This window comes from Penaeus vannamei, chromosome 18 (assembly GCF_042767895.1).
Source record: "Penaeus vannamei isolate JL-2024 chromosome 18, ASM4276789v1, whole genome shotgun sequence".
Taxonomy (NCBI): domain Eukaryota; kingdom Metazoa; phylum Arthropoda; class Malacostraca; order Decapoda; family Penaeidae; genus Penaeus; species Penaeus vannamei.
Genome location: NC_091566.1, coordinates 4,680,895 through 4,693,394, shown reverse-complemented (window position 1 = coordinate 4,693,394; position 12,500 = coordinate 4,680,895). Strand labels below are relative to the sequence as shown.

Sequence of the window (12,500 nt, the reverse complement as noted above, 5' to 3'; positions counted from 1 at the left end):
CAAATAATTTCATATAACTAATTAGTATTTATAGAATGTCAACAGCCTCTTCTTGTATCTAGTGTGAATTAGCATATATATATTTATACTCAAATGTAATCTTGTAAGTAACCCATGCAGTTTTTTTAAATGATTCTTCCTAGACTCCCAGTTTTCTTTGGATGTTTAGAGTAAAGGGTGACAACATTTCCTGGTTGCGGAAGAATGTAAATGAATTAGTTTTGACTCAAAAAATGGCTGTGCAGCAGATGAAAAGCTGAAAATTAGGTTCCAGTGTTATTTAATATGTGGGCATTTGTGCTTTCATATTTAATAAACAAGAGCAGTATTTCTGATACAGCTTTATTTTTTCCATTTCATTACCCTATGAATGTGGTATATACATTATTATCCCAATGGGGATGGAAGCCTCTTATGGTAAACGAAATGGGTCAACATAACGGCAAAGGCAACTGCTTAAGGGCAAAATCAGAAGCACTGGAAACATCAAATAAACCTCTGTGCTATTGGCTGTGGCATAAACAATGTCTTAGGTTTTGAGGGTATGTTTCTCCTCAACGTTTTCAACCAGTGACAAACAAACACACAACTATTTAGCATGCACAACTTAAACAGCTTCCACCATGAATGACACAAAAAGTTCAGCCCAGCGTGACCAGGTTAATTGAAAGAATTTCCATCCACTTGAAATAAAATTATAAGTGTGTGTATATGAAACCAAGGCAAACATAGAAGCAAGCAGGTAGACAATCTGTCCGGCAATGAAGCAGACAGATGGAAGAACTGCAATGAGCAAGATCTGATAATCAGATTTTTTTCTACTCAGATTTTTTCTCTTTTTTTATGCATCAAATACATCTCTTGCAGTGTGATGTTTTTAAATTCATATTCTTCGACAAACACACACATTAACTTGCACCAGTAAATGCATAAAATATGGAGCGAATTATATTATTCTTTAAATGTCAACAAACCAAGAAGAAAGCTTAATGAAAGCTATAAGATCAACATATTTCAGTGTATTAGTCAGATTGCAAAAATACTCTGTGCAGGTTCAATTACTATCCTTTACAATAATATATCAAAAGATTATATTTCTTATCTAATAGTAAATCAGATTTTCTTAACTCATCGGCATTAGGTCTATGTTCAGTCCATTGTACTTTTTTATTAATTTTGTTGCACACAGATGGCTGCACAGTTACTCTCCCACCAGAGTAGGTTCTAGTGACCATGCCTGAATTCCCCATTCCTTGAATTTGCAGGAAAATATTGTTTTTTTCTAATGTTATTAATATTGATATTTTTATTATCATTATTGAAATTAGGATTATTACAATATTTAAATACTAATAACAACAAAAATAAAAGGAATGATAATTTTATTTTCTGAAAATCAAGAAAGTTGGCAAATATGTGATATAGGTAGGACTACTATTTGACTCTTTGCTAAATAAGTACTTGTGGATCAATATCTGTGGAAACACAATGAACTAAAATTACAGAGGACATACCATGGATGTCATGCTAATATAGCCAGTGGTCGATCCTTCCAGTTGTAATTTTCAAAAAAAAAAAATTATTACCAACTAAATTCTGCATTTCTTATTTGTTTGTTTTTTCATTCATGTTAATGCTATCCTTTGCAAACAGCATAATCATTTTTTTCTAACATTGTAGTTCAATAATTACCAACTCCAGACCATATATGTTTTTAAAGAGTGGATTATGCTTTAAACTTCTCCCATCAGTACACCCTATAAATGATTACTCCTATCATATATTGTTGAGAATATATATATTTTTAAAATTTATCTTCAGATATGCAGTATGTATCTAATGAAGGGATGATGATGGTTAAAATCAGAAAAAATAACTTTAAACATTTAATATATGAAAATTGATTTCTTCATATTTAAATCAAATTGTGTTAAATCAGTACACTAAAGTTGACAGTTCAAATACCATATATTTCTCAAAAAGGAAAATAATGCCGAATTCAGTAAGATATAAATGGAAAAATCTAGACAAACCACAAAATAAGTTTTCTCCTCATTACTGGCCCAGCATCATTTCCACCCTATACATTTTATTACAGCATATTTTCTTCTCCATAATCCTACAACCTTATATCTACAAGGAACAAGAAAACACATACAAAATTCTGACTAACATTCTTTACAAATTTACAACTATTAACAGTATCCACCGTGTCCAAGGCCAACACATATTAAATGGCATTACACACTTGCATCAGGGTCATTGGGTTATATCCACTGAGCGCCACTAATTCCTTCCGCCCTTCTGCTGAGGCCCCATTCACCGTCTGTAGCCAGTGCCGGTCTACATAGTAGTTTATGACACTCTCCATTTCTAGTTCATTATAGTTGCTGACGGGTATAGGGATGAAAGGGTCAAGTTTCTCCCAGCCCTGGAAAGAATACCCATACATTATTTTCCATTACAGTTTGTTGTAGAAAAAAATATATATAATTATGTAATATCTTTTTGGTTAATGGATAGAAATACTGAACTTGTTTAATTACAAATGTAAAAGTCTATTTAAATTAGGAAGAAGCAGGTTAGAAAAGGATTTTTTTTTCAAAAATCATTATTTATGCCAATCCATGCATTTGGAAAAAAAACCCCATAGAACTGGTAATAATGATGATTTGTTTCAGTATATTCTCACCACTTATGGAATTATAGAAAACATTTATAAGAAAAGTAGAGAAAAGAAAAAAGAAACATAGAAAAAAATATATAAATATACATACATATCAAAATACACATCTCAATCTCATACTAACCTTTCGTCTCAACAAATATCTTGGTAAATGGGATTCTCGTCTCCCAGCATCATTAGCCAACCCGTCAATTGCACCAACTACAACACCATTTTTCTAAAAGAGAGAAAAAAATCTGTAGCAGTCCCACTTTAAAAATAATGAAAATGATAATTGACGATAGAATGGTGATGAATGATGACGACAATACCACCAAATCTACAACCACCACCACCAACAGCAACAATAATAATACAGCTACTACTAATAACAACAAAAGTAATAATAATAATAATAATAATAATAATATTAATGATAACAACAAAAATAACAAATAACAACAATAATAATAATAATAATAAATTATAACAACAATAACAATAACAACAACAATAATTATTATATATAAAATTAATAACATCGATAATGAAAATAACAACAATAATACTAAAAATAATCAATCAATTATTATAAAAATGATAACATAACAACAACAATAATAATAATGATAATGATTTTCAAATAATAATAATAATAATAATAATAATAATAATAATAATAAGAAGAATAACAATAACAATAACAATAATAATAATAATAATAATAATAATAATAATAATAATAATAATAATAATAATAATAATAATAATAATAATAATAATAATAATAATAATAATAATAATAATAATAATAATAATAATAATAACAATAACAATAACAATAACAATAACAATAACAATAACAATAACAATAACAATAACAATAACAATAATAATAATAATAATAATAATAATAATAATAATAATAATAATAATAATAATAATAATAATAATAATAATAATAATAATAATAATAATAATGATGATGATGATGATGATGATGATGATGATGATGATGATGATGATGATGATGATGATGATGATGATGATGATGATGATGATGATGATGATGATGATGATGAAATACTTACCCAATCACTGTCAAATAACTGACTGAAAGCTTGGTAAAGTGTGAGGTTGTCAGGCTCAACAACCGTGCGATCTTCTCGGCGATAAAAGGAATTTGGACAGTAAAAAGTATTGATGCCATCCACGACTACTGCTACCTTACATCTGGGGGAGGAAAAATTATGAAAATCAGTCTTAAACGGAACAAATAAAGAGGAAATTAAAAGGAATGACATTAAAATAGCAATGATTACTTATTACTGGACAAATTATAATGGCAACACTATGAAAGCATGATAACGAGTTGACCGAGGCAATACAAATGATGGACAACAGACACTATGAAAATGATCAACATAAACACAATAATCACAATATAGCTAGTTTATTATGCAAAGACATTCACACACAGACAAAAAGGCAAGCTATCTTCATTAGAAGCTGATAAGTCAAAAATATTGGATGTTAAAAATATTGGACTATTTGCATTAGTTACAAGTGATAATGAAGTAAGATTACGAAGAGGAACAACAATAAGTCTTCTGTGTTTCAGATGAGTCTAGAATCATTTGTGTTTTCAAGTACACACAATATCCTATAACCTGTCTACCAGAATATGAACAAGCTATAGCATATTTATGTATCTTGGGAGGCTTTTGATATTAGTTACACTGAATACACTTTCAAAACTGACTCCTTGCCACTAGGAGACTACTATATGTACTATGACGACTTTAACTTTCCTAACCGGCAGCAAGGGTATCTCACCATGAAATGATGTGTATAACTCTGACCTAGCAAGGGGTTAACATGAAAAATGGAGGAAATTATACACCATATGGAAACACTGCACTCTAACTTGCTCACCGTTGTCCTATATAAAATATATCTCCAAATCTAAAAACCCATTACAAGAAAAGCACCAAGCATTACCTGCCATCTGTAGCATATTTCTTGATTTCTGTTGTAAGAGCCATAATGCAATCAGAAGCATATCTTGCCCTGTTGACTCCTTGCTCAACCAAAGCCATTAGTGGGGATCCAGCTTCTGTTGATTCACGGCGTGTCCAAGTATAAGTCATGGATGTTTCCAGCTGAAGGAAAAACAAGAAAGATTTTTTTAAGTGATTAATCAGATTTAAAAATTTAATCATTTACCCAAAGCATTTAACTTTTAGGGTTTAAGGCAAATATATACATTGCTCTCGTTAAAATATTATTGCTCCATGTAGATAACATTCCAAGAACTGCTTCTTTTGTGTTTCCTCTCTTTTCCATTAAATACAACTGCAAGTAAATGCAAAAAGTAGAAAATTCAAAATAAAATATTCACTAGATATGTCTTTTCCTCATTTCTTACCTGTAGTGTCTTCAATAATTCTGAGTTTTGAGATCTAAAATGCTGCAGCCAAAGTGCCGCCTGGAGAGGATGATCAAATCGTCCTGGAACACTTGTGGATGGGACAACCTCCTTGACATCTCTTCGCCACTTTGATGCTGGGGAAGTAATAACAATATGTCTAGATTTACAAATCTATCTACCTTCAAATATATATATATATATATATATATATATATATATATATATATATATATATATATATATATATATATATATATATATATATATATATATATATATATATATATATATATATATATATATATATATATATATATATATATATATATATATATATATATATATATATATATATATATATATATATATATATATATATATATATATATATATATATATATATATATATCAACATCTTCGTATATCAATATCTATCTGTCTGCCTGTTCTATATATCTGTCCATCCGTCCATCCATCTGTCTGTCACTATATATACATACATACATACATACATACATACATACATACATACATATATATATATATATATATATATATATATATATATATATATATATATATATATACATACTTATCTCTGTGTGCATGTATTGTGTATCAACACATGCATGTAACATAATCATACTTACGAACTGGAAGATGAATAAGTAGCCAACCGTCTTCTGCCAAGTAATGGAGGATATGGACCAGGGATAAAGTTTTTCCAACACCATCACAACCATCTTAATAATTGTGTTAAGGTTACTAACAGGTACACATGAAATATTAAGAACTATATATATTACATAATACTGAAGTATAAGATATCGGTTGCAACAATTTACTCAATTTCTCTAATGGAAATATTGATCAGTAAATAAATGTTTCTCATACCCGACTGTATACTACAGGATAAATATTTTTTTTTTATTAACTTTTCTTAATCTCCCTAACTCCAATTATCCTGACCATTAACCTATTAGTTATGGGTGACTTGCTGGCCAGACGTGGTCTAAAATTCAGGCTTAGACATACTGAGTGGAGACTCTCGGGTGTGTGACTTGTAGGCTTTATGATTTACATTTTTTTTTTTTCTTTCTTTTTTTTTGCCACTTTCCAAGGTCTGTGTTTGACATTTAATATGCTATATAAAGATGGAAATAGACTGAATTCCTTGCATAGACTCCATAAGATGGTATGCTTCTCTAAAAGGGGGTCTCAGACCAACTGTCCAACAATATGTTTACCTGTTTTGTCAATTTAAACCTTCATCTATAGCATGAGCATCAGTCTTTTGATGTTCATCCACTTTATCTCATGATTATAAGGCATTAATATGAAGATATTAATATTTATCTACATGAAAGCTTCAAATATTTAATAAATACTATAGGTCTGAGAGCACCTTTGGACACACATGCCCACATGTCATTTCTGCAGGTAGTCTATAACTAAGTGGAATATCAATAACAATGTCATATTTTTTTGTGTCATTTTTTTTACTTCTGTAGTATTATATTTTCTGTAATACATCCTGCACCACTGGTCACAGCAGGCAGGAACAGAACCCTAAGCATGGAAAAAAACCCTAAGCATTCCTCATTAATAGTATAGTCCACTCATTTACCGATGGAAATAATGCAAAATTATAATTCCTAAATGCCCTCTGAGTCTAATCATCCTCTAAAAGCTTTGTGTACTCAAGTTGAGTCATTCCTACCACCTCAACCCTCAGCCAATTACTTTTTTATAACATGATTACATCACCTGTATTCAAGGGGTTAAAAATTGGGCAATAAATAAATACAAAGTCTACCAAGTGTGGCTTATTCTCCCTTGATTATTCAACAAGCCTACCATACCTAACAGACTGATAATGAAGACCATCTTCTAAACCTATAGTAGAACAAAAAGGATACACAGCATAAATTTGTTCGGAGGCAGGGACAGGTTGGACCGCTTGATCAGATCAATCACAGTGACAGCTGGTTCCCTCACCATCAAGCATGTTTCATTGAATGTTGTGCATTGGACAGCATATTTCCTAGGTATGCCTCCCAAGCTGTACAGCTGTTTGAGGACTTCTGGTTCAATCTTATACCAAAGTCCTAAATGATCCTTGGTATGAAGGCTCTGAAATAAGAAAAAAAAAATAACTACACATCTACAGCCCATAGCTTCATTTTAATTAAATACTTTTTTAAAAATCCTATATCAATAATAACATGGTGGCTTCTCCATTACCGGCTGGCTGATTGATGTGCGAGGGGCTGCAATCTGCTCCAAGACTGCATGACTATTCCAACACAAAGGCAGATGGTGCTGAACATTCTTGGCTTGAAGGAGACTGGTTGAGCCTGTTATAAATAGATAGTAAATAATCACAAAGACTCATGAAGATAAATATACCTAGAGTTCAGGAGAAATAGATCACTTACCAAGCAGAAAAATTAATTAGAAAACCATCTCACTAAAAAAAAATCTCAATCTCAAATCTCAAAGTTTTATGCGTAGGGCGCTAAGTGAGCGCATAACACGCAGAGTATATTATCCATATCTAAAAACAAACATAAAAAACAATCATTTACTAATAAAGTCAATTCAGAACATCATTAAGAGTCTTCTTCAGCAAATATTGATAATTCACGACTGCATTATTCATTCTTTGGACAACTTCTGGTTTTATTTCATCAATACTACTACTCATTTGTCCAGTGATTATCATAAAATTTTTTACAATTCCATTGCCCTGTTCAAAAAAGACAAAAAAACAAACCAGAAAGATTTTAATGAAAAACTATCACAGTTGCTCGTGCCATAAATTTCCTTTGCTCATAGATTGCAGCCCATACAACGTCATTGCACGTTACGACACATCGGTGAAAAACGGCATGTTTTCCAACCGGATCATGCTCTCCAATGCTATCAGGGAAAATAAAGGGGGTGTGGGGGGTTCTGTACCAAATGTCCTACTTATATAGGTAATAGACAGTTAGAAGACTCTATCAACACCACTAAAATCATGACTGGTCTTGCAAAAGTGTTCTAAAAAATTAGCCAAGTTTGTTAGGTGTGGATGTGAAATCTGGTTCTATCTGATTATCTAATTGTGAATACACATATTTGAAGAAGAACCCAGAAATAATTGCATCTTATGTTGAAAAAGTAGTTAAATTTATCAGATATGATGATTTAACCAGTTTCTTCAAGAAAATGCACATGAATACAAACACATCACTATCTACATGTTTTTCTGAACCTTCCTATCACATCTAATAGAATGAATAGATTTCAATTAGGAGAAAAATACGAGTACAATGGCTGAACATCCATAATCCCAGATATCCACTCATATGGTATATGTAACTTACGTAATTCGGGTAATATTCGTAAAATCCTCCGTGCCATGATACCGGCCATGTTTACAGGTGGGGTTACGGAGGTAAAGCATTTAACATATATATGATACTTGTATTGATGTTACGTTAACATCTAATATACACCGTTAACTTGAAATATCTGCGATTAGGATAAATCATATAAAATACCTTGCAGTTATGCATGTAAGGTAATATGCTAATATAATTTAAGCCGGTGATCCATAAGCTCAAGGAATCTTTTTTACTAAACCTAATGTAAATTAACAGATGAATGGTGCTTGGTACCTTCCACTTGGATTTACAGTTTACAAACTACACTTTAAATAGAAAATATCAAATTTGTTATTTCGATATCACCAGGCTGTAATCTGTTTATTTCCAATTTAATCTGTGGTTATTTATTAATATTGCAGCTGTTGTTATTGCCGCTCCAATTACAATCAGTATCATCTGATAAGAATAGTAATAATGTCAGCATTATCATCTTTATGATGATAATGATAGTGGTAATGATAATAATGATAAAAGTTACAATTATTATTATAGTTATCATCATTATTATTATCTTACCTATTATTATCATTATCATCATTCTTAACATTAGTACCATTATCATTATTATTACTATTACTATTATTGTAATCATTATTGCTATCATTATCATAATTAATATCAATATCATTACTGTTATCATTATCATTATTGTTATCATTATCATTATTATTATAATAATTATAGTTATTGTTGTTGTAGCTATTATTATTACCATTATTATCATCACTCTCATCATTATCAGTATCAATACTATTGTTATAATTAATATCAGTTATTATTATTATCGTTAGTATTATTTCTATTATTACTACTGTCATTATCATTATTATCATTATCATTGTTATTATCATCATTATCATCACTACTATCACTATTATCATTATTATTATTGTTATAATTATTAACCTTATCATTATCATTACTATCATTATGATTTTTATCATTACTATCATCATAATTACTAATATCATTATCATTATTATTGTTTTTCATTATCATTATTATCATTATGATTTTTATCATTACTATCATCATAATTACTAATATCACTATTATTATTGTTTTCATTATCATTATCATTATTGTTATGACTTGTTATTATCATTATCATTGTTGTAACTACTGTCACCATGATCATTATTGTCATTAATATGTAACATTCTCATTATTTCCAGTTATTATCATTATTCTTATTCTTATCATTGTCATTGTCATCATTGCTATTATTACCCTTATCATTATTGTTATGATTAGCATTATTATCATTATCATTATCGTTATTATTATTACCAGTATCATTACCATCACTGATATCACCAGCACTGTGATTATATTTCTATAGTTATTATCATGATAAATATCTTTATCATTATTGTTTTCGTTACTATTTTCATCATCATTATCATTACTGCTATTATCATTATCATTTCAGCTAATGCTCTGGTTGTTGGAAGTGCTAACAGGAAATCTCTCTCTTACATCTCTAAAGGTGCTGTCACACTAGCACTTTTTCCGTCAATTTTTTGACAATTTTCCAAAAAAAAAAAAAAATCAACTTTTGAGCGAATTGTCGATTTTCTAGGCAGACGATAATGATCGTTTCCGTCTGAAAACCTTTCCGTCAACTTTTTCAGCCAAGCATAGTCAAATCAAGTGCTATATTCGAGAATGTTTGTATTTATGTTAAATAAAACTGTCAAAAAATTGACGGAAAAAGTGCTAGTGTGAGAGCGCCTTAACACCTTCCTCAGAACAAGACAGTCTAGTGTACAGCTCCGACATCATCCGGTACCCCCAGGTTTTCAATCCACTTGTCAAATTCTTTTGTCACACTTCCAAGGGCACCTGCAACCAAGGTCTACATAGACATTGCCTGCAACCACAGGAACAACCTGCACCTTCCTCAGTTGCCAGTCTTCCATTTTCCCTCCGTAAGTCCTGGTATTTCTCCACATTTTCTCTTTCCTTTTCGTGTATTCTTCCATCGGCGGGCACTGCAATATCCGCAGTTATGCCACTTTCTTCCTTCATTTCAATAATAACAATGTCTGGTCTCCTTGCTTCTACCACACTGTTGCATTTTGTATTTATCTCCCACAGTAATTTTCCATCATTCTATGCCGTTACTTCTTAGTCATGTTCATACCATCTGCCTCATGTTCTAATGCATTTTTCTTACACAGTTCCCAATTAATTCTCTTTGCTACATCATCATGACCTCTCTTGCATTCTTTCTTAGCTAATTTCTCACATTCACTTACTATGTGTTGCCCACTTTCTTCTCTCTTTCCACACATTCTACAAAAGGGATTGGCGGTACTATTATCAATGTGGTGTTCTATATAATTTGTTCAGATCGTCTGTTCTGATGCAGCACATAACAACGCCTCCGTCTCAACCTTTGAATCACTTCTGACTATCCAATTCCAGGTTTTATCCTTGTCTACCTTCTCCAGCATTTCCCTGATGAACTGTCCATACAAACTTTTTCGGTCCATTTTTGTTTAAGCTGCTGAGCCTTCTGTCGTTTTAGTTCACTCTTACTGATGGTACTTTCTGTCTCAATTGTTCCTGGTGTACGAATCCCCTGAATGAGTTGTTGTTTTTCAGCAGAATGCATTACGTACAAGCCCAAGCTGTTTTCCTCTCCTCTGACACAGCGCTCTATGCTGATCAAATCTCTGCCTCCTTCATGCCTCTTCAAGTACAGTCTGTCCACAACACTGTGAGGATGAAACGCACCATACATTGTCATCGTCTTTCTTGTTGTTCCGTCTAAGCTTTCCAGTTCACATCCTTTCCAGTCCAGGATTCCAGCCCCATATCTGAAGATAGCTACTACCCATGTGTTCATCGCTGTAATCTCGTTTCTACCATTGTTTTGATTTAAGAATCAACCTGAGCTTTCTCTTATATTCCCTTTAATTTTCTCTTTCATCTCATTTCTCTTTCATTTCATCTTATTTTCTGATCTTATCCAGTTCGACTTTCCCTAGATATGTGTAACCTTCCTGTTCCACCTTCATTACTTCGCCATCCAGTTTTGTCCACTCACATCTAGATACCTTTCCACTCTTCAAGGTAAGAACAACCACACTTTCTAAGACCAAACTCCATTCCAATGTCATTACTTAACGATATGAATCGTGTTCACAAGTGAATCTATCTGTTCTTCATTCTTATCAAACAGCTTTAGATCATCAATGAACAGAAGATTATTTCATTTTTACCCTTTCTTTCCCCGTTCATAGCAAGGAATCGTACTCAATACAAACAGCAATGGGGATAAACTATCACCCATTTGATGTTAATGAAAACTTCCACTGACCCATATTTTTTGTAGAAAGTTTCTCACAGATAATTTTCACCATACCTATTATCATAGGTATTATTATTATCATTATCATTTTCATGGTTAATGCATATCTGTAGGATAAGGAGGGCATGGGGGCGACCGGGGAGGAGGGGGCGGGACCCATCTTCTGCCCCCCCCCCTCCTTAACTTTAAAGGACATTCCCTGCAATTATACGAACAGCGCAATTCCTTATTCTTGAGAACAATGACCCTCTGCAATCGGCGTTCGAAATGATCATTGAGTTTATCTCTTTAAAACTGCTAAAATCCAAGAGCTTTCGGGGGCGCCGCATTGGTCCCCCCAAAAGAGGCGCTGTCCCTGGACTCCCGGCTATTTTAAGGGGAACCTATTTTGTCCCCCCACTTCGAAATAGTTTCCTAGGAAATTATTAACATTATCATTATAAATTCCACTATCAATATCGTTATCCTCTTTATCATTGTTGTCATTATTATCATTACTATTATCTTTAGCATTGCTTATTTTTATCGTTATTCTATGTTATGATTATTAAGATTATTATGATGATAATGAAGATGATTATATTATGTTATCATTATTATCGTTAACATTATTATCACCGTCATTATTATCATTATCATTATTATCATTGT

The 12,500-nt window shown here is 31.7% G+C and overlaps 2 protein-coding genes across 14 annotated transcripts in view; one reads left to right on the top strand and one right to left on the bottom strand.

The window, feature by feature from the left end:
- Positions 1 to 345, top strand: part of LOC113811596 (uncharacterized) — an 8,402-nt gene extending 8,057 nt beyond the window's left edge. For all 13 annotated transcript variants that reach the window (XM_070132756.1, XM_070132754.1, XM_027363367.2 and 10 more), the window contains exon 4: positions 1 to 345. This exon is cut by the window's left edge and continues 795 nt beyond it. The gene's annotated coding sequence lies outside the window, so the exon portion shown is untranslated.
- Positions 346 to 2,159: 1,814 nt separating this feature from the next.
- On the bottom strand, positions 2,160 to 8,613 carry mRpS29 (mitochondrial ribosomal protein S29). The gene is made up of 9 exons (XM_027363365.2): positions 8,468 to 8,613; positions 7,341 to 7,453; positions 7,016 to 7,229; positions 5,747 to 5,839; positions 5,094 to 5,230; positions 4,667 to 4,827; positions 3,757 to 3,898; positions 2,811 to 2,903; positions 2,160 to 2,431 (listed from the first exon to the last, which is right to left on the bottom strand). Exons 1-9 carry the CDS (start codon positions 8,514 to 8,516, stop codon positions 2,231 to 2,233), a joined length of 1,203 nt encoding a protein of 400 aa, XP_027219166.2. The 5' UTR covers positions 8,517 to 8,613; the 3' UTR covers positions 2,160 to 2,230.
- Positions 8,614 to 12,500: the final 3,887 nt, after the last annotated feature.